The following is a 27,293-nucleotide window of genomic DNA, read 5'->3' as shown; positions in this document are numbered from 1 at the left end:
TCACGAGGACCCATACTCCCGCAGCGCTTCACGAACGACATCGGCATCAGTGGTGAATCACCCGCTTGGAGTCACCTCGAGGACGAAACAGTGCGCCCGGCGACGCGGATGTGGGTGGTACCCAGCGCAGACGTACACACCGTGCGCCAGGCCCATCGCGAGCAGGTAAGCCGTGGTGTTTTGACCGGAAAAGCTGTCGGTATGCAGGTTATGCGCAAGGGTATACTGGTGTACCTCCGGCTTACCCAGCGCCCGAGCACGGCGATTGAGCCACTTGGTAAAACGGAGCAGTGTGGGCCACACAACTGCCGTCGAGCCGTGGTGTGGCTGGAGCACATCAGCCACATATTGGTCGACGAGAGCCGGGGACGACCAGTCGCGAAGCCCAACGAGATTTGCAGCGATCAACAGCGCCACGAACCCACAGCGGCTGGCTGGATCAGCTTCGATGGGCAGAGGGATGTCGCGCTCGGTGCAGTACCGGTCGAAGGAAATACACTCTCCGGAGTCCTTCCAGGAGTCCACGACCTCGAGATCTTGGCTGAAGTCGTCGTCCTCAGCAAGCAAGGCTGCGCGGGGCTCCCAGGTACGGCTTGCGTAATCCGTGTAACCCGCCCATACCACTCGATATTCGTAGGCACCAGGGGCGCCTCGACGGTTGTCGATGGACCACACCGTATAACGGCGACCGGCCCTCGGAGACGCCAGCGCATGCATCGGTCGAAGCCGGACAACAGGAGGGACAGCGGACGATGCACGGACACCAACTCGACGACCAAGCGGATGCGTTGAACGGACCATGGCAAACCGAAGAGCGGAATCTATGCGCAATGGCCGAGGAGCGAGACGCTGGACCCGAGCGGAGCGAAGGAAGTAAGATTGGTTGTGCGCTGCGGAGGCAGCCGAACCATTGCAAGGACGCGAGAAGAGCTCAAGGGCAAGCAAGACCAGACAGCAGGACGAGGACAAGAGCGAGAGGACGAGCAGCTTTCAGGTATGAGGCTATTCCTTCTTGGGTGGGGTGAGTGTATCAGTTTATATGACTAGATACCTCTAGCTATATTTAGGTATAAAGTGTATTAGTTAATAAAGGGGCTCCGACAACCAGTCGTGCTGGTTGCCGGCGTTTGGTCGGGGAGAGAGCACTTCTCAATCTCCCCGCCGGCCCCCATCAGCTCCTCCTCCTCCTCAAGTTTGATTCACTATTAGGCTGTAAGAGTGTAAGAGAGCTCCCCCGCCAAACCAAAACTACACATTGTAAGAGGAGTGGGGAACAGGTGGGACATTTTTAAACACGATCAGGAGTACAACAATGGTCTCGTCGCGTCAGCACCTCACTATCTACGAAAATAACAAACTCCGTCGCGTGGAACGCTGTTTAGGAGGCGACAATTCGACACTGCTTCATACCCGGATTGTGTCAACGAGCGTGAGCGCTAGGCTGGAGCGCGACAGTGAACCGAGGGAAACGGAGCTTGGAGATCTAGAACTGCTGATATATAGGTTAGATTTATTGGATCCGTTCTATGTAACACGCGAGGAGTCTTCAAGCGACAGCGAGAGTGACGGTGTTGGCGAGGAGGAACTCGCACGGCGAGGCACTAGAAGGGGCGCAAAAGCTCCAGATGTACATGTTTGCCCACGGATTGCGGGACACCAGCGTACAGAACGTTGTCAACGCCACCAGGAGAATGGCAATCGCCTCTATGTGCTCATCTCATACTTCCATGCGGAATAGTAGTTTGTATGTTAAATGATAGGTTTCCTCTTACAGCAGCTATAAATCTATAAGAGAGCTTGGGGAGTGTGGTGACCAAACACCTCCACTATAGCTGTACCCAGGACAGCAAATCCCGTGTTGGTAGCTTCTCGTTTTGAATGTACGTATTTACCGAATTGCCTGTGTTATCGCATACTATATGTTATCGCATACAGTGCCAATCTAGCCAATGAGAGAGCTATCGGGAAGCAATACCGTGCAACCTACGTTATCGCGTACAAGCGCCCCATCTACCTCTCCCGAGCTCATTCTGCCATTTGATGGCTCCGAGACAACCCAAAGGAAGAAAGCGCTTGCCGGGCCGGCCAAGGCCCCCCGGCAAGATGGCGGGCTTAAAAAAATGCAAGCTGATCGAGCTGCTGGATGAGGGCCTGCACCCCGACATTGAGCATGATGAGGATGTAGTTTGCGAAAATGCCCAAGACGTCGTTGATGCAGTGCTCAGTACGAGATCATTTGATCGAGAAGTTAATGAGTTTAGCTTAGACGATGACTTCGACGACGCATTTCGCGTTGTAGCGCTAAGTGAATACAGTGTTTTGCCTCAATAGCGCAGCCATCACATCTAATAACCTCGCAGACTATATATAATCACCCTGTTTTTCACGAACAGCAAGATTCAGCCAATCACGCCATCGACAGTATGGTTCCGCCAATCAAATTACCACAACCGAGGACATAGGGGAAAACGTCAAAACAAAAAGCGTCACACTCATGTCATTGCGCGCCAAGATCACCTTGGTCGGTCGGAGCGACCGGAGCGACTCGCTCCTCATTCTTTCATTAGCCAAGCCTAACCAAGTCTACAAGCATCGAGTCTGCAATGCCGTCTCTTCCGAAGCCTTTCCAGAAGCGCCAACGCCTCACGAAGCAGCAGGAGCTGCAGATTTGTGACCTCCGCCGCCAGCTGCCTGCCATTACCAACGTTGAGCTCGCTGTGGTGGCCAAAACCAAACTCTCCCTACTGCGTTGTTGAGTACGTCCTCATGTGCGAGGACATCCAAGTGTCGCTTACTGGCGAGATGATCGTCATGCGGGCTCGCAAAATCGCCAGGCTTCTAGAAATTCCGCCGTCGTCACTACCAAGCTTTACCTGGTCTTGGCTACGCCACGTGCAATCTCGCTACGGGATTCGCTGGAAGAGAGCTCACGGCGAGTCGGGTGCGGTCGACTTAGAGGCTGCAGCGCCTGAAGTTGAGCGCTTGCGCGGCATCATTGCGACCTACTCCCACTCGTAGTCGACTAGTAAAACCTCTGTCACCCCATTTACTTGAGAAATTGTATACAAAGTACGACTGCGCTATTGAGGCAAAACACTGTATACCACATGAGCTTCATCACTAGTAGCGTCACTGGTCTCTGTAACTACGCTTTGGTGTATCGCATAACAGGGGTTTCGGTATACTCTTCGCATTTCACTAAACCTATGTGTCCAGATAGCTGTAAAATCGGAGACATAGAGAATTGAGAGCCGAATCGCTACGATAACCTTTGTATCAAGAGCTAGCATATTCAATTTTTAGTTTTGGCATGCATATGATTTGCTGAAATGAAATGTTGTTTCATGTTGTTTCAGGGAAAGAAGGATGAAGTTTTCAAGCTCATTGCAACCACGCACATGGCTGCAAATACACGTCCGTGGACATGGAGCGCGAATTTAGGTGCTCGCATTTTCGGGTAAAATGCCGCGCCAGCGCATGTCGTTTACCAGGTCGGCGCTGTCGATGGCTGTGTTCGGGCAACCACCACAGTGGTGCAAGGCGACGACCATGTTGTCTTGCCAAGCGATGATCGGAGAGCCTGATGAACCACCCTGAGTGTCCAGGTAGTACGCAACTTGGTTCGCCGCGCAACCTCCCATGGTCAAAGACGTCACCGCTCCCCAGCCGTCATCGGTCTTAATCGCGATGCGCTTGCCCCAGCCAGCCGGGTGGCCCGCCAAGTAAATGCGTTCATCCATCACCGCACCGCCGGACCGAAGGCGCAAATAGCCGTACTTCCATGACAAATTGATTGGCAACTGCACGAGAGCATAGTCTAGCGTTGGGTCGGCGTAGATGAGTGTTGCGGATGTTGCCTCGATGGTTCCCATGCAGGCCCGAGCGCTGGCGCAATCGACGCTGCAATAAGCCCCCTCGGCCATAAACTCGAATTCGGTGTTGCTCGCATGGTCTTGTTCCGAGATGCAGTGGTGATTGGTAATGAGATGACCTTCACTACCGATGAGCCAGCCCGTGCAAAAGAAGGAACCGGTTGACTTCTTGATGAGGAGGCGGGCTACAGTGTTAGATGCCTGGAAAGCATTCGAGTAGTCTGTATAACACCGAGCTTCCTGGCTGTTGTCCGCGCCGCAAATCTCTTCCTTGGCCCCACTAAGCGAAGGCTCCTGGCCCAAATACTGGAAGCTGTCCACTACGAAGCCTACGCACTCTGACGTGTTTGCTGCTTGAACTGAGCTTGCTGCCTCCGTAAACAACTCGACCATCACTGAAGTAGTCGACAGCCCGGAAGCGTAAAATTCCCCGTTGGTCTCGTTACCACGGAACTGCAACACCCGCTTATCTAGTGACGCGGGGTCAGCCGATCGCACCTGGACGTAGTCGCTATCGGGCAAATTGAAGTCCTTGAAGTGAACGGCGATGAACTCCGCCAATGGGTTCGTCACCAAGTACGCGAAACGGGGCTGCGCCGTCGAGTCATCCGTCGTCGCTGGGTACTCCATGTCGCTGCCGCACCCCACTCCGAAGCTCACTGCTTCAATACCAGGGGCTTCAGTGTCCGCGCTACTGCTGTTCGAGTACACTTGGGCGTTTGCCAAACATGCCCAAGCAGCGGAGAGTACCGCCGTCGACGCGACGGCGGCGCGATACAGAAAATGTGGCATACTACGTCGAGCGTTGTTCTTGTTTGTAGCTTGTGGCCCGGCGCTGGAAGTTCAGGAATGATCAAGTTAGACACCATGGCCGTGAGATCCTCCTGCAATATTCAACCGCACTGCCAGCGGATTCAAAAGATAATTGAGGCGGGGCAGCGTCCGTTTCCATCTCGCCCCAGCGCAGCAGTTTCCAACCCAGCGCTGTTCTCCACCGGCACAACATTTAGCTCTCCATTCCTGCCTCCCCGAGGTGGTTTCATGGCGGTGTCCAACGCAAGCCTGACAGCAACGCTCTCCTTCTCGAAAAGAATGCCATGAGGGCTGCACCGTAAATAGTATCCTGACCAAACGCGAGCACCTTCTTCCCATGGAGTCCGGGCAACGATGAGGTGTTCACTCTCACTGGCAACCTTTCCGAAAATGCAGTTGGAGGAAAGAGGGCGTCTACCCTCTTTCCTCCAACTGCATTATCGGTAGTTGTCAAGTTTCTTCTGGGCTATGGGTTTGATGTTACCGATATCGGCCGTACCACAACAAAGCAAGCCCTGTAACGTTGCTGGTCGCCGCTTCGGTAATTTTACCATTAACAGCACTTGAACTCGAAGGCTGAAGCGAGGTGGAAGGAGGAGGAGATGCATGTAAGCTCTGCTTGGAGCAGCTTGCGTAACCCGACCTAGGCCATGACGCTGCGCAGCAAGATAGCGTGGTTTGGTTCGAGTCCGATGAATACTAGTAACTAGAACACCACAGTAGCGACTGCTTTGGACTTGGATATGAGCTAAAATGCACACACGGCATGCTCTTGAGGTTGAATGCTGGCTAAGCTGCCGTGAACGGCAGCAAGTGAAGAAAACTCGCGAAAAAAACACATCAATTGCAAATCAATAATACGCCAAGCGAGCATCTGCTACGGTACTGTAGCTACATGTCAATCTCGTCAAAGCCACCTCTACCCCGGAGGCGACAGTGTTACTGACACCTCTGCACCGCTCGCTCCAGACCGTGAAGCCGCTTCATCTGGCGCGGATCACCGCTGCCGAGGAGCGAGCGAGGGCAATCAGCCCCGCCGACTCGGTGACAATCCCGCCGTTGCGCAAAGACGCTGCTGCGCATTGTCGTCGCCGTGATAGATCCCTACCTCGGCCCGTGCTCGAGCTCTCTCCGCCGCGGGCGATCGCGCTCGTAATGTACCAGGTATGTGCGTACATGTAGGCTGTAGGGCGCCTCACTCCTGACCGAGCTCACCACTGCTGCACTCGTGCTCGAGGCTGAAGTTGCCGCGAGTTTACATGATGTACATGGTACGCACGGAATCCCCTCGCGGTTCAATCCGGCTGTCCCAGGGAATCTGCTGCGAGTCGGTCCAAGCAGACGATCGGCGCATACGGAGCCCGAGTGAGGAAGCCGCTGCCCCTGCTTCGCGCGGCGCAACTGCAACTCTGCTATCATGGCGGAGCTGCTCGTGCCTTTGTTTTGCCTCTCCATGGCCACTTCCCAATTCCCCGGCGTAGCTCTCACAGGACTTCCGCCCGGCTCCTGTACCTAACCAACCTCTGCTTGAAACATGAAGGCCATCGCCGCCAAGACGCTCCTGGCGGCCGCGCTGGCCGTCGCCACCGTCGTCTCGGCCGACACCGACGTGTCCGTCTGCAGAGACGCCACTTACACGATCGCGGCCTCGCGCGGCGCCGTCTGCTCGGGCGCCGGCAGCGCCCTGCCGGCACGGCCTGCCCGCTCAAGGGCGACGTGGCCACGGCCGACTGCCACTCGTACCTGTCGTCCTACGGCGGGTCGCAGTGCACAGCCAAGGAGGACGCCGAGTGCACCATCGTGAACGGAGACACGTGGGGCTGCGTCTTCCCGTCCGTGGGCTGCACGGGCAGCAGCCCGACGCCGTGCCCAGTGACAAGTTTGCCGGACACGAATGCTACGACGCCCTGCCCCGTTACGAGCTTGCCCGACATCAATGCTACGACGCCCTGCCCCGTTACGAGCTTGCCCGACACGAACGCTACGACCCCGTGCCCCGTGACGAGCTTGCCGGACACGAACGCCACGACGCCCTGCCCTGTGACGTCGCTGCCAGACACGGAAACTGGTGCTTCTAAGGCTACCGCGACGACGCCGTGCCCCGTGACCTCGCTGCCCGATACAACGGCTTCGGCCGCTACTCCTTGCCCGGTGACTTCTCTTCCCGACACGGAAACAGGCGCTTCGAAGGCCTCGGCGACTACGCCGTGCCCAGTGACCTCGCTCCCGGACACGGAAACTGGCGCTTCGAAGGCCTCGGCGACTACTCCGTGCCCAGTGACCTCGCTCCCGGACACGACCGCGGCTCCGACGACGACGCCGTCGTCCACCACGCCCTGCCCCGTGACTTCACTTCCGGACACGACCACAGCTCCCACGACGACGCCGTCGCCCACCACGCCTTGCCCTGTGACTTCACTTCCGGACACGACTACAGCTCCCACGACGACCCCGTCGTCCACCACGCCTTGCCCCGTGACTTCGCTGCCGGACACGACCGCGGCTCCGACGACGACGCCGTCGTCCACCACGCCCTGCCCCGTGACTTCACTTCCGGACACGACCACAGCTCCCACGACGACGCCGTCGCCCACCACTCCTTGCCCCGTAACCTCACTTCCGGACACGACTACAGCTCCCACGACGACGCCGTCGCCCACCACGCCTTGCCCTGTGACTTCACTTCCGGACACGACCGCAGCTCCCACGACGACCCCGTCGTCCACCACGCCTTGCCCCGTGACTTCGCTGCCGGACACGACCGCGGCTCCGACGACGACGCCGTCGTCCACCACGCCCTGCCCCGTGACTTCACTTCCGGACACGACCACAGCTCCCACGACGACGCCGTCGCCCACCACTCCTTGCCCCGTAACCTCACTTCCGGACACGACTACAGCTCCCACGACGACGCCGTCGCCCACCACTCCTTGCCCGGTGACCTCGCTCCCCGATCAGAGCCAGGAACAGCAGCAGCAGTCGCAGTAAGGCCCCTGTAGCTTTAGTGCACGCTTCAGCCGAAGCGCAGGCTGTCGATGCTCTTGATTGTCGGACTTTCATTTAGCTAACTCCGGAAATTGAATCCGCGACGTTCTGCATCTTGCTTCCCCCGGTCCTTGCTTCACTGCTGGTTGACACTGCTTCCACCCTTGCCCTGAGATGATCCGCGGCGCCGGCACGTGAGGATTGACCGTGCTGCGGAGTGCGCCAGGCAAGAGGTGGCTGAGCCCCGTAGACCGGCAGCTTCCATGAGCAGCGCTTGCGATGATAGAGGAGGTGCACGTTTCTCTCTGTTCGAATGGGAATGGAGGCGCTGCTCACCTGGACGAGGCCAGCGACGGTAAGCTTAACCAGCGGGTGTGGTCTTGCAAAGACCAGAGCGCAGCCAACAGTATCAGGCGGGGGCCCGGAGCCCTGTCGCCCCCCCAACATCCTGGGCATTTTCAAACAGATTCGCGGCGCGGCAGGGCTCTCGCGCTTCAAGCGCTGTCAGAAGAGTAGCCCGGTGAAGCCGCAAGTCACGCCTGTCACAGCCAAGACGGCCTGATCTCGGCGCACCCCACCACCCAGAGGTCTCCAACGACGGTACCAGAACCCAAAATCCGCGCCAGATGCTGTGTGCTAAACAAACCGACAGTCACTAAACCCGCCTCAGAAACGGGTTTCCTGACTCTATCCACCCAACTATTCACCCAGCCAAACAGCTGGGGGAGTGTCTGCATGGCGTCTGCTCCGTGCTCGCAGGCGCTCTGTGCACTGCTGAAGCCGCGGACCAGGGATGGATCCCCAGTGCCGCTTGTATCCGCTATGGAGCGGGCACGAACCATGCCGCTGCGGCAGGCGTCTGCGTCGGCTGCCCAGTGACTGAGTGCATGGGCTCACTCGCCATTTTCCTCCCTCGGAGAGACTCGCTATGAAGGTCAGCACGACGCTCCTAGCCGCGGCGCTGGCCGTCGCCGCCGTCGTCTCGGCCGACACCGACGTGTCCGTCTGCAGAGACGCCACTTACACGATCGCGGCCTCGCGCGGCGCCGTCTGCTCGGGCGCCGGCAGCGCCCCCGCCGGCACGGCCTGCCCGCTCAAGGGCGACGTGGCCACGGCCGACTGCCACTCGTACCTGCCGTCCTACGACGGATCGCAGTGCACAGCCAAGGAGGACGCCGAGTGCACCATCGTGAACGGAGACACGTGGGGCTGCGTCTTCCCGTCCGTGGGCTGCACGGGCAGCAGCTCGACGCCGTGCCCAGTGACAAGTTTGCCGGACACGAATGCTACGACGCCCTGCCCAGTGACTTCACTTCCAGATACAGAGACCTCGACCCCCTGCCCGGTGACTTCTCTTCCTGATACAGTGACCTCGACCCCGTGCCCCGTGACCTCGCTGCCAGATACAGAGACAACCACCCCTGTCCCGTGACCTCGCTGCCAGATACAGAGACGACCACCCCGTGTCCCGTGACATCGCTTCCAGACACGGAGACGACCACCCCGTGCCCCGTGACGTCGCTACCGGATACAGAAGTCACTACTCCCTGCCCCGTCACCTCGCTGCCAGACACAGAGGCTACGACGCCTTGCCCAGTGACTTCCTTGCCGGATACAGAGGCTTCGGGCACTGAATCGGAGACTACTCCGTGTCCGGTGACTTCATTGCCTGACACTGCGGCGCCTACTACAGTAGGTTCATCTGCGTCGACGACGACCCCGTGCCCCGTGACATCACTCCCTGACACGAAGTCTCCCGAAACAGGTTCATCCAGCTCAACGACTACTCCCTGCCCGGTGACTTCGTTGCCGGACACAGGTGCTTCCGAGACGGGCTCGACGACGACGCCATGTCCTGTAACGTCGTTACCGGATTCGAGCACCTCTGGAACGGGATCTTCGGCCACAACACCTTGCCCCGTGACTTCATTGCCCGATACGACTGCCCCTTCAACGTCTACGCCGTCATCAACATCGACAGCAGCTCCATCTTCAACGACTCCGTGCCCCGTGACCTCGCTTCCGGACACTAATGCGCCGGTGACCTCGACTCCGTCCTCTACGACTCCGTGCCCCGTGACCTCGCTTCCGGACACTAATGCGCCGGTGACCTCGACTCCGTCCTCTACGACTCCGTGCCCCGTGACCTCGCTTCCGGACACTAATGCGCCGGTGACCTCGACTCCGTCCTCTACGACTCCGTGCCCCGTGACCTCGCTTCCGGACACTAATGCGCCGGTGACCTCGACTCCGTCCTCTACGACTCCGTGCCCCGTGACCTCGCTTCCGGACACTAATGCGCCGGTGACCTCGACTCCGTCCTCTACGACTCCGTGCCCCGTGACCTCGCTTCCGGACACTAATGCGCCGGTGACCTCGACTCCGTCCTCTACGACTCCGTGCCCCGTGACCTCGCTTCCGGACACTAATGCGCCGGTGACCTCGACTCCGTCCTCTACGACTCCGTGCCCCGTGACCTCGCTTCCGGACACTAATGCGCCGGTGACCTCGACTCCGTCCTCTACGACTCCGTGCCCCGTGACCTCGCTTCCGGACACTAATGCGCCGGTGACCTCGACTCCGTCCTCTACGACTCCGTGCCCCGTGACTTCCGCTTCCGGACACTAATGCGCCGGTGACCTCGACTCCGTCCTCTACGACTCCGTGCCCCGTGACCTCGCTTCCGGACACTAATGCGCCGGTGACCTCGACTCCGTCCTCTACGACTCCGTGCCCCGTGACCTCGCTTCCGGACACTAATACGCCGGTGACCTCGACTCCGTCCTCTACGACTCCGTGCCCGGTGACTTCGCTCCCAGACACGGACGTGCCGGCGACCACTACTCCATGTCCCGTGACTTCGCTGCCGGATACCACCGTACCGGTGACCACTACTCCGTGCCCGGTTACTTCGCTCCCAGACACGGACGTGCCGGCGACCACTACTCCGTGCCCGGTTACTTCTCTTCCTGATACGGATGCTCCGGCGGCTACTACTCCGTGTCCCGTGACTTCGCTGCCGGATACCACCGCACCGGCGAGCACAACGCCGTGCCCGGTTACTTCACTCCCGGACACGGACGTGCCGGCGACCACTACTCCATGTCCCGTGACTTCGCTCCCGGACACGGACGTGCCAGCAACTACTACTCCGTGTCCCGTGACTTCGCTCCCGGACACGAACGTGCCAGCAACTACTACTCCGTGTCCCGTGACTTCGCTGCCGGATACCACCGCACCGGCGAGCACAACGCCGTGCCCAGTTACTTCGCTCCCAGACACGGACGTGCCGGCGACCACTACTCCATGTCCCGTGACTTCGCTCCCGGACACGGACGTGCCAGCAACTACTACTCCGTGCCCGGTGACTTCGCTCCCGGACACGAACGTGCCAGCAACTACTACTCCGTGTCCCGTGACTTCGCTCCCGGACACGGACGTGCCAGCAACTACTACTCCGTGCCCGGTTACTTCTCTTCCTGATACGGATGCTCCGGCGGCTACTACTCCGTGTCCCGTGACTTCGCTGCCGGATACCACCGCACCGGCGAGCACAACGCCGTGCCCAGTTACTTCGCTCCCAGACACGGACGTGCCGGCGACCACTACTCCATGTCCCGTGACTTCGCTCCCGGACACGGACGTGCCAGCAACTACTACTCCGTGCCCGGTGACTTCGCTCCCGGACACGAACGTGCCAGCAACTACTACTCCGTGTCCCGTGACTTCGCTCCCGGACACGGACGTGCCAGCAACTACTACTCCGTGCCCGGTTACTTCTCTTCCTGATACGGATGCTCCGGCGGCTACTACTCCGTGTCCCGTGACTTCGCTGCCGGATACCACCGCACCGGCGAGCACAACGCCGTGCCCAGTTACTTCGCTCCCAGACACGGACGTGCCGGCGACCACTACTCCATGTCCCGTGACTTCGCTCCCGGACACGGACGTGCCAGCAACTACTACTCCGTGTCCCGTGACCTCTCTTCCGGACACGACCGATGCACCGGTGACGACGGCTCCGGCGGCAACGACGCCTTGCCCGGTGACTTCTCTTCCGGACACGACCGATGCACCGGTGACCACTGCACCGGCGGCAACGACGCCTTGCCCGGTGACTTCTCTTCCGGACACGACCGATGCGCCCGTGACGACGGCTCCGGCGGCAACGACGCCTTGCCCGGTGACTTCTCTTCCGGACACGACCGATGCACCGGTGACCACTGCACCGGCAGCCACTACTCCGTGCCCGGTTACCTCTCTTCCAGAGACGTCGTAAGAAGTAGCAGCAAATACCGTTGGCTCTTAACGTACATGAACAGTGATGCACAATTTTTGAATTTATCCTTGTCGCAGTTAAGTTGGCGGCAGCCATGACCAGCAGACCGAGTGGTACGCGTGCGGGACGAACGATGTCGTGGACGGCGTCTTGTTGAAACTGCTGTACGAGCTCGCGGGCTTGACGGGGGCTGCCTTGTTGGCAGCCTCCAGCGCTGCGGCAGCCGTCAGGATCTCCGACTCTGGTATGAAATGGTATTTTGACAAAAAATACTACAACGAAAGAACAAAACCTCAAAACACAAAACCTGCCGACCTGGACCCTGCAGAACGCAAATTATTGGGATGCCAGCACTGTTGATGGTCTGCGTAATTAATCAAATATAACACTTAGTATTATTGTGCTTTGCACGAACTTTGGCATGCGATTAAGGCTCTAAACCAACTAGCAAATCCTTCGCGATGATCATATATCGCAGCCTAACTAAGTTAAAAATAAGCTAATCAACCGCCAATCCCAAGCACAACGCAGAACAAGAATAAACGGGTTGCTACTGCAAGAATAGATCGGTTGTCGCTGCAAGAATGGCTGCAAGAATAGAACTTCTTGAAGTAAGCATCGATTTCGGCGGGGACACTTTCTCTCGCTCTCTTCGTCAGGACCTTGCGCGTTAAACCAAGGTCGAATTTCAGCGCACGGCATATAGTAGCAGTAGAAATGTTTGGTAGTACAGGAAACGCTGGCTTTAAAGCTGCTTGCAGCGCCTCGATATAAAAACAGGGATGTTCTTCGACGAAGTCCTTCACAAACTTGATAGTCACTGGAGGCCAGCGCGTCTTCCGTTCGATTCGACCGTTTGGAATGACGTTACCACGCCGACGGAACAGATAGCCCCAGCGAGAGATGGACCGCGTTGACACTCCCATCACTGAAGCCACAACCGTTAGATCAATATCGTAGCGGTAGGTTAGTACGATAGATCGCCAGCGCATGTCAATCGATATCATGATCGACTGAAAAGCAATCAGACGAAGCGAGCGAGTTAGAATGTCAGGACCGTAGTATTGTCGGATTTACTCCAGCCATTCAACGAAAGTAGGCACAACTCAACGTTAACTCGTTGTCTTAGCAGCTATTCTATCTTAAATCGACGAGTTAGCCTCCTAACTTAATGATGGGCTTATCGCCATGATTTGCTAAAACAACGAATTACGTCGTTGTTTAGACAGAAAGCATGCAAGGCACAATAGTATTGTGGTTTGCAGATATTTTGTCGCTCGGATTTAGGGCTTAGATCGATCTCTGAGATAAAATAATTCGAAGACATAAAAATGCGAGACGGTAGTAAATCGACCTCCAGCCGTAGGTAAGTCGCACCACCTCTTCCTACTTAACAGAACGGGCGCATCGTTGGTTCTCAGGACACCGAGGTAACGCCGCCGGCTACTGCTACTCCGGTACGGCTCTGTTGGACGTGTTTAATGGCTCGTTAGCTCCGTCTGTGAGTGCACGAGCGGCTCCTGCAACACTGGGCTTTCCGCTTCTCTGTGGCGCGAGCAGCTCCCGCGATGTAAGACCACATGTTGATACTACGCTACCATTTACTTTAGGAAAAGCGTTTCGTATGAACCGCTGTAGCTCCTCTAAATAAAATGTAGGGTGGGCTTTCACGTACTTTCGAACACGGGTAACCACGGCACTCGGCCAACGCGACGAGCGGTTAGTTCGATCTCCTTCATCAACCACACCATCGGTCAAAAACAACTTGTACCAACGCTGCAGTGTTCGCACGTTAGGCCCAAATATATCGCTAACATACTGCATACAGATTCCATACACATGCATAAGAAAAACAGCTCGTCAACGGTAGTCGGGAGAGTGCATGCTGCACTTGTGCACGATGAAGGTTTTCGGAAACTGCGGTGCTTCGACAGATCGGCAGCGCGAACTCGTCAAGTGTCCAGATGTAAGTGTCCAATTGCATATTTTATATATATAAAGCACGGCATTATAATCCGTACACAGCCATCGCGATTTAAAATAAATCGGCCCGAATTGCGTTTTTGGATCGGCAATTCGACCACAGATAGCGTAAATCGAGATCGATATCGAGGCTGGTGAAAATAACTTGGTTCCATCTGTTTCTATATCGGGCGCCAGATATTATAACTCGGGCAAAACACTAGGTGAAAACGACAAACGCATTGCAAAGCATAATACAACGTAAGCTTAGCACATACCTGTCATAATTGATGTGTCGTTGGCTTCGCATGCCATTATGCAGCGGGGTTTCCTTGCCACGGAGCATTATTTATTTGTCGATGCTGTCCTCTAATCGGCGGTTTTGGTTGTTCTTGTGTATTTTTCGTTAACTGTATCGGGATAGTGACCGTGATCCCGAGGTTCCGGGGTGAGCTTCCGCCTTGTTGCAGCTGTCAAGGATAAAATCGTCTGTATGGATTCGTATTATAAAAACTTGCGCGGCGGTTGATTCGAAGACGCGCTGGACGCCAACACGAGGGCATTTGATAGTGCTGCCCTGCACCTCCTCACCACTGATGCTTCCGTGTCAAACGCTAGTGAGTTCCGCTTCAGATGTCTCCGTGCTCCAGCCCCATGGCGTCGTGTTTGACTCGCCTCGCCTGCTTTCAGAACGCTGCGCCGCTTATCTCGGGAGGGGCACCACCGGCGCGCTCAGCAGCTCGTAGCCCAGTGGGTTCTTGAACCAGCGAGCGAGGTGGTCCCAGTGCGTCTGGGGTCCCTCCGCCAGCTTGCTCTTGCCGAAGTTGGTGGCCTCGCTCGCGTCCTGGTCGCGACTGGGGCGGAACTTGATGTACAGCGCAACTTGAGCCGCGCACAGGAGCATGCCGAGCAGGTTGGGCACCATGACGAACATGTCCCCGGCCGCGATGGCGTAGACCACCCACAGCGCGGCGTTCCCGAGGAACACGGCGCTGATCGTGATCGGCAGCGAGGACGCGTCCTTGGTCTCGACCACCTTCTTCATGTTCGCCAGGGGCGAGGCGTACAGCGCGATGTTGATGGTCACAGCGATGAAGCCGAAGGTGGAGGCCACCCCGTCGTGGGTCTGGCCCGTAGCCCCGCAGCTGCCGAGGACCAAGTACAGTGTGGCAGCGGTGAGGACGCAAGCCGCTCGGGTCCAGATCTTGTGGACGGCCGCGCGGTCGGAGCTCCAGCGGTAGAAGATGGAGCTGAAGACCACGGACGTGGACATGCCGTACACATTGCAGACTAGGACGGGGAAAATGTTGTTGGACCAACACCCATAGATCGACCAGAGAAAACTGTTGCAGAACAGCAGCGTGATCGGCAGGATGGACACCTCGCCCGTCGACTGCGTCTTGTGGATGCGATAGAAGTCCGGCAGCGGCGAGATGCCGACCATGAGGGCCGCTACGGTCGTGAGCACTCGGAGCGCTCCGAGGACGGCTGCCATCTTGCAGCCCGGGCGACGGTGGGGAGAGTTGTCGTCAGAGCCAAGAACCAGTAGGTAGGGCAAACCTCGAGTCAAACGGCCAGCAACACAGGGAATGACCCATGCTGGGCATCCCGACCACCGCAGGAGCAGGATCCGGGTTGCTCAGACACCGAAGCAGGACGACAAGCCTGAAATACCAACAATGCCTTGAGCGCAAAAATAAGGATCATATAGCCGTTGACGGCGTTGGAATCTCCAGCTTTCTGGTCGACACTGCTGACTGCACGCTAGTGGCAGATCAGTCGAAGTCGGCGGGGAATGTCAAGTTGCAGTGCAGAATGTATCGACATCAATTGTCGACGAATGCGTGAGTATATTGTCTTAGGCTGGTCTTGGAGTTTCGAAGTCTTCGTACGACGATGCAGGCGCGAAGGTGATGACCGCGGCCTCGGAGTTTGGAGCGAATTGCACCTTTTTCGTGGGGCTCGACTGGGGCCCAACATCTTCAACTATGCTGATCCCAACAATGGATGATGTATCTTCCGCGTCGTCGACCTCAGGCTCGGGGCGGTTCTTGATGCACAAGCCGACCTGAATGATGCATAGGAAGACACCGAGAGCGTTGGGGGCAACGATGAACATGTCATTACTGAGCAGAGCGAACAAGACCCAGACCACCCCAGTGATCAAGTTGACGACGCACATCGTGACCAGCAGTGAAGCCGAGGACTTGGTGCGTATCACCAGCTTCGTCGTCTGTAGCGGCGACACAAAGAGACAGGTCTTGACGGTAACGGCGCAGTATCCAAGCGCAGTCTTTAGCTGGCTGGGTGACACGGAGACAGCCTCTGCTTTCGCGAGAAACGTGAAAATCGCCACTGAAAGGAGCGCCGCTGTCGTGCATGCTAGTATCATGTTCAGCGTGGCACGCTGCGTCGTACAACGGTAGAACACGGCAACGAACGCCGTTGCGACAAGCGCCCCAAACACGTTGATGGAGACGACAGGGAAATAGCTCTCGATGGCAACCCCGTACAAGCCCCACATCGTCGAGTTGCAGCACAACATGATCATGGGCAGGATACGGACTTCACCGGTGCGTTTTGTCTTGTGAATCCGGTGAAAGTCTGGGTAGGGCGATAGACACAGCGCCACGGACGAAATGGTCGTTGCAACATTGACGATGGAGAGCGCGAGCATGGATGAGGTCGACTGTAGCTTGTCGAGTAAGACGCTTTGGTGCTCCGCGGCAAAAATGGAAAGTGGTGTTCGCCAGCTTTGACCTCGTGATACTGCAAACTGAAGCTTTAAACCTGCGCTCTCAAAGCGACTGCAAGACACGCGAACACCCGAAACGAGTGCTTTTAAAACGGCAAGCGTGTTGGCCGTATTGTACTTGACCGACAAATACTAGTGCATCATGGCGTGGGTTTCATGGCCTTCGATTCTTACGGAAGCCGGCTTCGTCCGAGTTTGAGTTGGTGAATTGACCATAGAGCGCTTGTTGAAACGCTTTGTCTATCTCGGTTGCAGTCATACACCCATGCGCCACTATGCAACCTAGTTGCATCCGGCCCCGCGCAGCAGCAGCCATGTTCAAACAAAAGACAGTGCTACTGGGTGTATGGGGAAGTCGAGCCGGCTTATTAGGACAGCTGTGCCTTTGATACCAAGCAGCTCTTTTCGAAACGCCTGCAAGACCAGTGCCTTTGGCCACGAAGGACTGCGATCTCTCTACGTGACCCCACTTCCTGCCAACGGATATTGGCGACATCTCGTTGCGTGCGAGTGTAGCGGAGGCAAGGGGACAAGAGAGTATTGAAGATTTTTCTGGCTTGAGAGCTAAGCTGTCTGTGGTGTCTGTGGTGTCGCGACTACCCTGTACGACTTGGAGCGTACGAATTCGATTGCCACAGCCTCTGCGCAAGTAGTGGCCGCTACATGTAGTGCCATCTCGCTCCTGGCACGGGAAAGAGGCTCCTGTAGCTTGTCCATCTTGACGATTTCTTCGATCATCTTGGGCACCTGCGTCTCTGCGACCACTTCGATCACCTCAGCCTCGTCGATCTCTTGCTTCTTGGGGCGATACTTGACGCCCAGCGTCACTTGGACAACGCACATCGCCACGCCCAACGAGTTGGGGGTCAAGACGAACATATCGCCCTTGAGAATCGCGTACACACACCACAGCGCCCCGTTGAACAGGTTCACGACGCACATCGTGATCGGCAGTGAAGCAGACGATTTGGTTCGGACCACAAGCTTCATCGTCTGCAGCGGGGCTGCGTACAGACAAATGTTAATGGCAACCGCGCAGTACCCAAGGATTTCCACCAGTTGGTCGGTCGACACCGGGATGGCCCCTGTCTTGGCTAGGATCGTGAATGCCACCACTGCCAGAAGTCCTAGCCCGGTGCCTGCTGCCATCTTGTTCAGCGTGGCTCGATCTGTTGACCAGCGGTAGAAAACCGAGGCGAACGTGACCGTCGTAAGGGTTCCGAATATGTTGATGGACATGACGGGGAAGTAGCTGCCGCTGATGAGTCCATAGAGCCCCACAACACGCAGTTGCAACACAGCATCAGCACCGGTAGGATGCGAACCTCACCCGTGCTCTTTTGTGCGTGGATTCGTCGGAAGTCTGGGTAGGGCGATAGGCATAGTGCCACAGACGACATCGTCGCAGCCACGTTGACGATGGAGAGCGCGAGCATTTTGCTGCTGTAACGCTACGGCTTGGGGCTTGTTGGCAGGACTAGAGCTTGGGTATTCACTGTCGAGATGGGAAGTGCCGTCGGTGGATTGGTGGTCATGCTGCTTCAGCTGTGATGGTCCTCATGAGAGACTGAATTAGAGTCAACTTCACCTTCGCCTGACCTGCACCGTCCCGTTTCGCGCCTCACAACATGCTTGATGATGAGCGAGGACGTGTCTGCTAGAAAGATCCGTGGCATTGCTGCAGCATATATTGTCGGGGACCGCTTTCCTCTTCGGATTCTTGAAACGGGTGCATGATCGCATAATTGAGCTCGTTTAGATACCGCAACCAGCAAACTATCTTCTGGCTCGTGGGAAAGTGCAACATCGAACACAGAGATGTGTGTAGGACGCACGAAGTTATCTTCAGGTGGTCGACTCAAGTTCAGAAGGCGCAGCGCTATGAAGAAAATGTGGAGTGGTGCGAATAGTAGTGGCAAGACGGCTCAACTAGAGGATCGATGATACGGAATAGCCAAGGTGTATTCTTCGGTAGTTGCCCGCGGGCTATCATATCGTAATCGTCTTGCGAGAAGTTCCTGCGCTGGCGCCTTGTAGTCGCGAAGCAAGGTGGCAATCCGGATTTATGCATTGGCGCTACAGAGCCCACTTGAGTTGGTAGCCTAGTTCATCTCCCAGTTGCTGCCGATTTCGTAGGCGATTCGGCTGACGGCAGCCATGGAGATCCTTTCGCTCGGATCGAAGCAGCACATGAGCTCGATCAAATCCCACTCGTCGTCACGGAAAGGATTGGGACGTGGCGGGATCTGTTTCCGGTTAGCCACGTTTTGCGCCACCACGGCATCTGCGAGTTTTGGTCCCCACGGATATTCGCCACTAACCACTTCGATGATGAGCTTTTCGTGGTTCAGCGAAAACCACAGATCGAGCTCGTGTCGGAACTGATCTCGATACATCGGCAGCGTGCAATTCGTTAGCACTCGTTTGACGGCAACATCTGTGTCGAGCCACCGTCCACGGTACACGGAACCGAAGGACCCAGAAGCGATGTATTCTCCCCTCTGCACCTGATAAGGAGGAATGAACCACACGGGGACAGTACCAATCTGCTCGATTTCTTTTCGTCTTCCCTGCGCTTCGAACTGGACTAGTGCTTCCGCCTCGAACCGCTCAGTATCCGAATCCAGCTCAGCAAGGTACTCCATTGAATTTTCAAGACACGCATCCAAGGCTTCGCGGTGCTCAGTCGCGAACCTCTCCCATTTCGATTGCCAGTGATGAACAGGATCTGAGGCTTCAAGCTCCGGCGATCGCAAGATCAAACTGTCGATATCCTGCTCAATCTCGCAGCTTTGGTTGGAGATCGTACGCGAGGGGCACAAAGTCGCTGTCGCGTTATAGCTCAGTGGCGAGTTGTCTTCAAGAGGGCAGTAAAACCGCCACAAGATCAAGCAAAAATCATCCACCAACAGCGCGGAGAGGGGTTTGTCAGCACGGAGAAGCTGCTGATACAAATCTTCTAGCCGGGCATACGCGAGCAGATGCAATTAAGAAACTTTGGTTCTTGGCCGCACAAGTCTTTCGCCACTCGGAGGGTCTTAGCGATGGTTGTGCCATTTCCTAGTACGTGGCCACGTCTTCCACTTCTTGTGGAGGTGAATTTGAACCACGACTCTCCTGTTGCTGATCTCTCTCCTCCTCCCCTGCGAGCTTGTCCATCTCTCGCACGACCTCAGCGATGGTCATTGCGTGGGCAGGTCCAACAGCCGACCGTGACACCTATGTGCCTGTCCTCTTCGAAGATCGTAAACTCTGACTCGTAGCTTCGAAATTGTCCCCAGTCAGCTAGTAAGCTGCCAGGATAATCTCACTTCTCAATTTGAAAAGCAGAGCTCATGTGGTTTGACGTTCACTAACGCTTCATCACCTCTCACTCAAATATTTATTCTCGGCGCTTAGTTGACACATGAACCCGCTTGATCACGACGTCTGCGTCGAGCCACTTTCCATGATGAACACTTCCAAATGCGAAAGCCTCATCGTCAAATTCCACTTGATTGGGCGGAATGAACCATTCGGGGACGTCGTTGCTAGCTTCAAACGGAACTAGCTCGTCCTGGTTTCGAGGCTTGAGTTGCTTCCAGACAGATTTCCAGCGATGAATTCGAGTCGACCCACTCACTTCAGAGTACCGTGAAATGAGTTGATCGATGCCGCGATTTGCTCTGTAGCTCGCGCAGTTAACTTGGTTAGAGGCTTCCTCCTTCTCACATTCCCGTTGCAAAGCCCTGTGGCTTAATTTCTTGTAGAAGTCCCACAATAGTGTGCCGAACTCGTCGGCTAGTGATGGAGGTATTCTTTCGCAAGTTCTGAGCTGCTCGAGCACTTCCACTAGCCTACTCCACTCCATCCGATAAGCGTCAGCCAGCTCCACATTTGGGCGCACAGTTGACAAATGTTACACAAGAGCTTAGAGACCGTTTTCTTCGCTAGAGAACTACGTGGAACTCCACGCTCTCGCCATTGCCAGGAGGATCTCAGGAGCTGGCAAGTAGTGCGAATAGAGCGAGGCCAAAAACGTGCACGTCGTTGGCCATCGACGATGCATCGGAGTCGTCTGCTGCTAACAGCCCAGAGCTACCCAACAATCCTCTGCCGTCGCCCAACGACTCACCAATTTTCGATGGATAAACTTTCGCGCGATTTACCTCGGTCGTGCAGATACTAGAAGCCCAATGCACAACTATGCAGCAGTTGCCAGGCTACGGACGTGGTCTTGACTCTCTCCGTCAGACGCAGCCCCCTTTCGTGTACGATAAAAGGAATTCCGACATGAGCATCCTGCGCACGTTCGGATGCCTCAGCCTGGAGTGGATATGCACCTGGTGGAGACACCCCTCCTGCGCGTGTCTGGGGGAAAAGATCTTGTCGGCGTCGGCCCACTCGTCGTTGGCGCCGTGAACCAGGCCGAGATACGACGTGGGCTAGTCGCGCACGTAACTTCAACTGGTACCGCTTCAAGTGGTACCATCTGTCGTCGGGTTGTGGTTCCGTGTCACGGGGGGCGCGTCACTGTCTCGACCGTTACAATCGGCTGGTCCTCGGGGGACTTGACGTTGACAGACGTCCCCCGACCTGCAGCACTTCCCCTTCCTCCTGCTTTACTGCTGCTGCCGATGGCGCTGGCCTTCGAATTGCTGCGCGTGCTGGCCACGGCCTCGTCCGTGGTGCTCTACGTGTCGCCGTGGCCCGAGTTCCGGCGCATCCGGCAGCGCGGCTCGCCCGGGGAGACGTCGCTGCTGCCTGTGGTCATGCTCTTCTGCAACGCCTTCATGTGGTGTGTCTACGGCTGCGTCGCCGACAGCATCTTCCCGCTAGTCGTGGTCAACGCGTTCGGCGTGGCCACCAGCGTCTTCTTTTCCGCCGTCTACGTGCGCTGCAGCTCCGCGGCCCAGCGGCGCTACGCGCGCCAACTCTGGCTCGGCGCGGGGCTCGCCATGACTGCGGCCACTGCGTACGCTGCCGCCGGCGTGCGGGGCGCCACCAACCAGCTGCCGACCGACGTCGCCGCCTCGCTGGGCGTCGTGTGCGTCACGGCCAACATCTGTCTGTTCGCGTCGCCCCTGGAGACGATGGGCCAGGTGGTGCGCTCCAAGTCGGCGGCCTCGCTGCCCATCGCGCTGTGCGTGGCGAACCTCGTGTCGGGAGCGCTCTGGTCCACGCTGGCCATCGCCCAGCGCGATATGTTCGTGCTCGCGCCCAACGCGCTGGGCACCGCGCTGAGTCTGGCGCAGGTGGCGCTCTACTTGGCCTACCCGCCACCGCCCGAGGGCGTGCGACGCCCCGAGCACTCACGGCCGTTGCCGCTTCCGGTGATCATGACCGCTTCGAAGAACGACGAGGTCAGCGTCAAGGTCGCGGTGCAGGGGCCCGTGTTCCTGCCGGAGGCGACGTCGCTGACGCCTCTCGTGGCGGGCAGGGGCGAGGTAAGGCCGTTGCTGCCGATCACCTACGGGTCCAAGAGCGTCCAGGTGACTGCTGCCTGAGGCCGGTTCTCAACCGAAGCGTTTTTCTCGACGCGTGCGTTACATGCGTGCCCTACCCCGTATGCTCGGTTGAGAATGAAACTGACCAAATTTGATTGGACCAGTGTTTGATCAATATTATCCAATCATTGTACTGTTACTCTGTGTGATCTTCGTGTAGTTCACGACTCAACAATATCTGAAGCGCTGACCAAGACTCCCCCGTCCGGCAATGGGGAGCGAAACTGGTCCAACCCACCAAGCCCCTGTAGTATCTCTTGAAAGCTGAATCTCTTAAGTAGCGTAGAAGCATGCACTCGCCACGAAATCCGCTCTCGAACTGTTGAATTTTTTTTTTCGTGCTGCTTGGTATGGCTTGATGGCTACCAAACAAACCAGAAGGCCGCACAGCTCATCTTCAGCTTTCCAGCGACGCCGTTACCTTGCGGTGGGGGTGAAGCGCGGTGGAGAAGCACGTCGAAGCCGGACCGACGCCATGTCAGAGGAGGGGGAGTGCTTTGAGGGGGAATGCAAATAATGCAGTGCACTGATTGGCCAAAAGTAGTTAACGCTTGCCAACGCATGAGTTGTGCAGGATCATTTTTGTAACGTCCTGTTAACCAATCAGATCACAAAGTGTCCGAAAACGCGTGCGTCCGCCTCGGTTGAGAACCGGCCTGAGTGGTGTATCAACCAGCTTGCTGGAAGGTAGCAAGCTTCAAGACCATCGAAGAGGAAGAGGAGGAGTGTATTGAATGCGCAGCTTCCTTCGTTCCCGAGCTTTCGCCATGTTTGCCTTCTACTGTCCAGGCCTACCCGCTCTTGGCCAGAAGCGCAGACTCCAGCCAAATCGCGTCGACGTCAACCACCGATGCGTTCGAGACCGCGACGAGCACGACTATACCTCGGTGGTTAATAATTCTTTGTGGGGGATGGGAGTCATCGGCGGAGGATTGAAGCAGCCCAGCCCACAGACTATCATCGCATGGTCGTCCCGATAACTTCAAGCGGTACAGCCGAGCTCGAGCACACTCAACGTGGTTCTCCTTTGAACGTCACCCACGCGCCAAAGCTTGCCGTGCTCGTCCGAGCTAGCGCGTTGCGAACCGATCCTCGCGTCGGCCTCAGGACTGCTCACATCTGCGCGTTGCACACCGTCCAGTGTGGCAGCACGAAAGTCATCGGTGAGATGAGCGCGACGCTAACGCCAGGAGGCTGTCAATGTTATTGTTGACGAGATACTCGTGACGCCACCACTTCCAGTTTTCGTCCCCACGTTCGAGTCGCCTTTTGCCGCCAGGATGCTTGCACTCGACATCACCAACGTCGTTGCGTGTATCACGACCGTCGTGCTGCTCTTCTCGCCGTCGCCAGACTTCCGGCGGATCGACACGCAAAAGTGCACGGGCGAGGTGCGCGTGCTGCCCGTGCTCATGCTGGGCCTCAACTGCTACATGTGGGCAGTCTATGGGCTCGTCATCGACACGTACTTCCCCGTCTTGTCCATCAACGCCTTCGGGGCGCTCGTCTCGCTGGGCTTTACCCTAGTCTTCTACCGCTGGAGCTCGGACCGCTCGCTTCACAAGATGGGCGCTGTCGCCGGCGGGTGGGCCACGCTCGTGCTGCTCTTCGCGCTGCTCTGCAAGACGGACACCATCTTCGTCCCGCCTAATGCCCAGGAGAGGATCGTCGGGTACGTGGCTGTGGGCATCAACGTCGCGCTCTACGCCTCGCCGCTTCAGACCATGAAGCTCGTGCTGCGGACCAAGTCGGCCGCCTCGCTCCCGGCCACCATGTGCTGCATGAACCTGTTGAACGGGTCGCTCTGGATGCTCTACGGCATACTCGCCAACGACATGTTCGTGCTTACCCCCAACGCCATGGGCGTTGTGCTGAGTGTCGTCCAAGTGGCGCTGTGCGTCAAGTTTCGACACAGCGGCAGCATCGAACGTCCAGGTGCCCATAGCGATGCAGTGATTCTGTCTCCAGCAGCGGACGTCACCAAGTCCTCAGTCTACGAGGCCGTAGAGTTCTCGGATTGAAGCACGAACCACGCTACTGGGACTCGCACACTCCACCATTCGACCACATCTTAACACGGAAGTTGATGGATTCCTGGATCGACTTCCGCCTTGCGACCATACTTTACTCTTGTGAGGCATACAGTACATGTACACTACTCATGACAGAATGCAGCAGATGAATCTCTCACCTCTCAGCATAGACTAGGACGACGTAGCGCCGAGGGATCGGCCAATGTCGACAATTGGTGTGGCGATAACACCGGCAAAAGGCGATCGTACACCTCATGTCACGTGCTGAGCGCGTCTGTGAGCAGAGTCCGCGTCACGAGGTTCACCTCGCAGCGTACCATCCAGGGCTTAAACACGGCTAGAGCCTGCGCCATTCACCAGGCACAGATTATCTGGACTGAACAAGCATTGCGGAGTTGATAGGGGGACATACCTGCTCCACTTCCACTGCCTGTGGGGAGAACAGGATGAGCAGCGCGATCACGAGCGCTTCGTATGTGTACTTTTGCCACGTGAGCGCATGGATGACATGACGGAGCTGCTACAGCGGATAGCCATGCAAGCAGAATGCGGGCCGGGCAATCAGCTCGAAGGAATAGCGCCTCGAACTGAAAAGCTGCGCGAATGAACCTCACCTTGTGACGAATGGCCTCCGAGCTCGCGAGGTCCACGAGCAGCTTGGACACGTCCGCCGGTGCTACGCGTAGCAGCCAGGAGGCCAACAGCGGCACAATCTGAAAAGCGAGGCACAGTTATCCGAACGAGGTGAGCGCCACCGTGGGGATTTCTGGTTTTCATACCTGCATCCACCAGCAGCAGCAAGAAGCACGCACCGAATCGCGGCTTTGTCGTGTGGGGAAGTCGAACTTGGCGCTGTGGCGGATCAGCACCTCCATGATCTCCAGGTTGGCAGGCATCTTTACCGCAACGAAGACTGGGAACGGGTGGCGCTGCTCACTCTCACAACTGTTAGCCGGAGGTATCGGTGTCGTTGCTGGCAATTTAGCCACGGCTAAGCCGTACCCGATCGTCGTGGTCGAGAAAGCTGGCGGTGCTGTCGCAATTCTGCAGCACGTCCATCGTGATGGAAGGGTGGCTCAGTACGGCCGCGTTGTTCATTGCGTTGTTGGAAGCCTCGGCGAGACCCGTGGTGTGGCTCTCGTTCGTCTTGTGCTGTTGAAGCAGCATCTCGAGGATCTCCGGCCGGCCGCGAGCGCAGGCGACTTGTACGGCGTTTTCGCCCTTGGCGTTCGTCCAGTTCGCCGAGATGCCGCGCTGCAGCAGAAACAGCGCGCAGGACGGAGCGTCGTACTCGGCTGCGATGTTGAGCAGGCGGCTACCAAGCTGACGAGCTCGACACAGAGGACAGAGAAGACAGGCAAGCATTCCATGGTCAGCTTCGAGCTCACCGATCGGTGCTGGCGCACTGCAGAACTCGATCACGTTGCCACCGCGCGCCCACTCCACTCACCTCCTCGCCGTCCTCTTCGGACAACCTGTCGCGCACTCGGTCGTACAGCGTCTCGAGGATCCCCGCGTACTCGTGGCGCACCGCCATGACCAGCGTCTTGTCCTGTGACACACGACCCACCACGCGCCAGTTAGTTCCGCGCGCGCCGCTCTCCCTCGACGACTCGGCATCGGCCGTTGAAGAAAGGAGATACCCCGACAGAGTTGACCAAACTGGGGCAGTTGTCCGCCAGCGCGTTGACGATGTCGGTGAAGCCGTGCTCGCCGGCGATGTCCATGGCGCTGCGGCCCTGCTGATCCAGCACGCTGGCGTCCGCGCCGTGGGCCAGCAGCTTCTCGACGTGCTTGATGAGTCCGTACTCGGCGGCGTTCAGCAGCGCCGTGTCCCCGGACTGCGACGACGCAGAGAGAAAGAGGGTCAGCAGCAGCTCGACAGGCAGGCCGACAGCTCAGCCTAGCCGGTAGACTAGGGCCAGCCACCGACCGGTACGACGGTACTGCACCTCGCTGGGCTGGTCCACGCAGGCGTTGTGGTCCAGCAGCAGGTCGAGCACGCTGGTGTCGATGTCCCGGTACGAGGACCGGTCTCGCACTTGCCGGCGCCTGGACATGGCCATCTACAATGCAGCAGGCAGGCAGGCAGCAGCCAGGTGAGTGAGGCCCAGAAGACCGGCAGCCGCCGACGCAGACTGAAGGCACCGACCGCGACGGGCGACTGGATGTCGATGCAGCGCGAGCGCAGCAGTAGCGTGGGCCGCATCTTCTGCAGGCAGATGCGCATGACGTCGACCTGCAGCGCCGTCATGCCCGCCTGAACACACAGAGCCACCGAGCGAGCGAGACGCAACGGAGAGAGGAGAGAGGTCAGCCAGCCAGCCAGCCAGCCAGCCAGCCAGCTAGCCAGGTAGCTACTGTGATTGATCTACTCAGGCAGGCACCTTCACCTACCTGGTCTTGCAGCTCGATGTCGGGCCGCGTGGTCGAGCAGGAACTGACGGCGGCGCTGCGGCCTCTCCAGAGGCGAGGTGCAGCGCCGTGGAGCGCTGAAGGTCTTGGCGACAGTCGCAACGCCTGGACAAGGGCGTAGTAGCAGCAGCAGTCGCGTGTAGTCGGAGCCCATTGCCACCTTCTTCTTCCTCTCCCCTCCTCCCTCCTCTCTTCAGTGCTGATGCCAACCTGGTGGTGGAGCGGCGCGTTGATCAGGTGGGGGGCTGGCGGCCAGCAGCGAGCGCAGCGCGGCCACGTCGCCGCCCTCAGCTGCGGCCAGCCACCTCTGCTCCGCGCCGGAGTTGGGCGAGTGCGTCGCTGGCGGCGGGGCGCAGGGGACGAGCTGCACGGGCGTCGCGCAGTGTCCACTGTCGCGTTCGTTGCGTTGGCGCAAGTTCTCGAGTGAGGGGCCGACGTGATTGCCAGCGCCAGCGGCTCAGTGGCCGGCGCGGTCGTGAGCCCGAAAGTGGAAACGCTGCTTGTGACCATCTTCGAGCTGTGGAGGCAGGCCCGTGATGGCAGGCGAACGAAGATTCATGCTGCCTGAAACGCCTCTGTGGCAGTGTGTGGTTTTGAGACTGCAGGGTTTTGGCAGCGCTCGCACAGAAGGCGGAGGCTCCACTCCGCTCGATTTTCGGTCCTGCATGGACGCGTTGAAGTTCGACCATAATA

At 57.6% G+C, this 27,293-nt stretch overlaps 12 protein-coding genes across 13 annotated transcripts; 5 read left to right on the top strand and 7 right to left on the bottom strand.

Annotated features, from left to right (window-relative positions):
• Positions 1 to 3,437: 3,437 nt before the first annotated feature.
• Positions 3,438 to 4,502, bottom strand: IUM83_11644 (serine protease V8; the record flags this gene model as incomplete). The annotated part of the gene is made up of 1 exon (XM_067936217.1): positions 3,438 to 4,502. One exon carries the CDS (start codon positions 4,500 to 4,502, stop codon positions 3,438 to 3,440), a length of 1,065 nt encoding a protein of 354 aa, XP_067798599.1.
• A 1,845-nt stretch (positions 4,503 to 6,347) lies between these two features.
• Positions 6,348 to 7,673, top strand: IUM83_11643 (putative carbohydrate-binding protein; the record flags this gene model as incomplete). Its single annotated transcript, XM_067936216.1, has 1 exon — positions 6,348 to 7,673. The coding sequence occupies one exon, from the start codon at positions 6,348 to 6,350 to the stop codon at positions 7,671 to 7,673; it is 1,326 nt and encodes a 441-aa protein (XP_067798613.1).
• A 925-nt stretch (positions 7,674 to 8,598) lies between these two features.
• IUM83_11642 (putative carbohydrate-binding protein) lies at positions 8,599 to 10,298 on the top strand (the record flags this gene model as incomplete). Its single annotated transcript, XM_067936215.1, has 2 exons — positions 8,599 to 8,924; positions 9,038 to 10,298. The coding sequence occupies 2 exons, from the start codon at positions 8,599 to 8,601 to the stop codon at positions 10,296 to 10,298; spliced, it is 1,587 nt and encodes a 528-aa protein (XP_067798669.1).
• Positions 10,299 to 10,772: 474 nt separating this feature from the next.
• IUM83_11641 (uncharacterized protein) lies at positions 10,773 to 11,153 on the top strand (the record flags this gene model as incomplete). The annotated part of the gene is made up of 1 exon (XM_067936214.1): positions 10,773 to 11,153. One exon carries the CDS (start codon positions 10,773 to 10,775, stop codon positions 11,151 to 11,153), a length of 381 nt encoding a protein of 126 aa, XP_067798569.1.
• A 479-nt stretch (positions 11,154 to 11,632) lies between these two features.
• On the bottom strand, positions 11,633 to 12,179 carry IUM83_11640 (uncharacterized protein; the record flags this gene model as incomplete). The annotated part of the gene is made up of 3 exons (XM_067936213.1): positions 11,633 to 11,776; positions 11,846 to 11,893; positions 12,057 to 12,179. 3 exons carry the CDS (start codon positions 12,177 to 12,179, stop codon positions 11,633 to 11,635), a joined length of 315 nt encoding a protein of 104 aa, XP_067798568.1.
• A 2,435-nt stretch (positions 12,180 to 14,614) lies between these two features.
• Positions 14,615 to 15,406, bottom strand: IUM83_11639 (MtN3-like protein; the record flags this gene model as incomplete). The annotated part of the gene is made up of 1 exon (XM_067936212.1): positions 14,615 to 15,406. The coding sequence occupies one exon, from the start codon at positions 15,404 to 15,406 to the stop codon at positions 14,615 to 14,617; it is 792 nt and encodes a 263-aa protein (XP_067798512.1).
• Positions 15,407 to 15,769: 363 nt separating this feature from the next.
• On the bottom strand, positions 15,770 to 16,588 carry IUM83_11638 (MtN3-like protein; the record flags this gene model as incomplete). The annotated part of the gene is made up of 3 exons (XM_067936211.1): positions 15,770 to 15,979; positions 16,092 to 16,144; positions 16,330 to 16,588. The coding sequence occupies 3 exons, from the start codon at positions 16,586 to 16,588 to the stop codon at positions 15,770 to 15,772; spliced, it is 522 nt and encodes a 173-aa protein (XP_067798513.1).
• Positions 16,589 to 17,230: 642 nt separating this feature from the next.
• IUM83_11637 (MtN3-like protein) lies at positions 17,231 to 17,905 on the bottom strand (the record flags this gene model as incomplete). Its single annotated transcript, XM_067936210.1, has 1 exon — positions 17,231 to 17,905. One exon carries the CDS (start codon positions 17,903 to 17,905, stop codon positions 17,231 to 17,233), a length of 675 nt encoding a protein of 224 aa, XP_067798600.1.
• An 863-nt stretch (positions 17,906 to 18,768) lies between these two features.
• On the bottom strand, positions 18,769 to 19,311 carry IUM83_11636 (TKL protein kinase; the record flags this gene model as incomplete). The annotated part of the gene is made up of 1 exon (XM_067936209.1): positions 18,769 to 19,311. The coding sequence occupies one exon, from the start codon at positions 19,309 to 19,311 to the stop codon at positions 18,769 to 18,771; it is 543 nt and encodes a 180-aa protein (XP_067798681.1).
• A 1,971-nt stretch (positions 19,312 to 21,282) lies between these two features.
• Positions 21,283 to 22,152, top strand: IUM83_11635 (MtN3-like protein; the record flags this gene model as incomplete). Its single annotated transcript, XM_067936208.1, has 1 exon — positions 21,283 to 22,152. One exon carries the CDS (start codon positions 21,283 to 21,285, stop codon positions 22,150 to 22,152), a length of 870 nt encoding a protein of 289 aa, XP_067798523.1.
• Positions 22,153 to 23,432: 1,280 nt separating this feature from the next.
• IUM83_11634 (MtN3-like protein) lies at positions 23,433 to 24,173 on the top strand (the record flags this gene model as incomplete). Its single annotated transcript, XM_067936207.1, has 1 exon — positions 23,433 to 24,173. The coding sequence occupies one exon, from the start codon at positions 23,433 to 23,435 to the stop codon at positions 24,171 to 24,173; it is 741 nt and encodes a 246-aa protein (XP_067798510.1).
• Positions 24,174 to 24,442: 269 nt separating this feature from the next.
• Positions 24,443 to 26,439, bottom strand: IUM83_11633 (Ankyrin repeat domain-containing protein 50; the record flags this gene model as incomplete). 2 transcript variants are annotated; one of them, XM_067936206.1, is made up of 9 exons in its annotated part: positions 24,443 to 24,529; positions 24,598 to 24,705; positions 24,800 to 24,898; positions 24,998 to 25,114; positions 25,188 to 25,508; positions 25,636 to 25,737; positions 25,829 to 26,026; positions 26,138 to 26,251; positions 26,338 to 26,439. In XM_067936206.1, the coding sequence occupies 9 exons, from the start codon at positions 26,437 to 26,439 to the stop codon at positions 24,443 to 24,445; spliced, it is 1,248 nt and encodes a 415-aa protein (XP_067798601.1). The 2 variants fall into 2 exon arrangements, with proteins under 2 accessions (XP_067798601.1, XP_067798602.1); XM_067936205.1 differs by having other exon boundaries at positions 24,598 to 24,702.
• Between the last annotated feature and the right edge of the window lie 854 nt (positions 26,440 to 27,293).

This window comes from Phytophthora cinnamomi (assembly GCF_018691715.1).
Source record: "Phytophthora cinnamomi strain GKB4 chromosome Unknown Contig8, whole genome shotgun sequence".
Lineage (NCBI taxonomy): Eukaryota > Oomycota > Peronosporomycetes > Peronosporales > Peronosporaceae > Phytophthora > Phytophthora cinnamomi.
The sequence above is the reverse complement of the archived record's forward strand: the minus strand, read 5'-3'. Positions and strand labels throughout refer to the sequence as shown.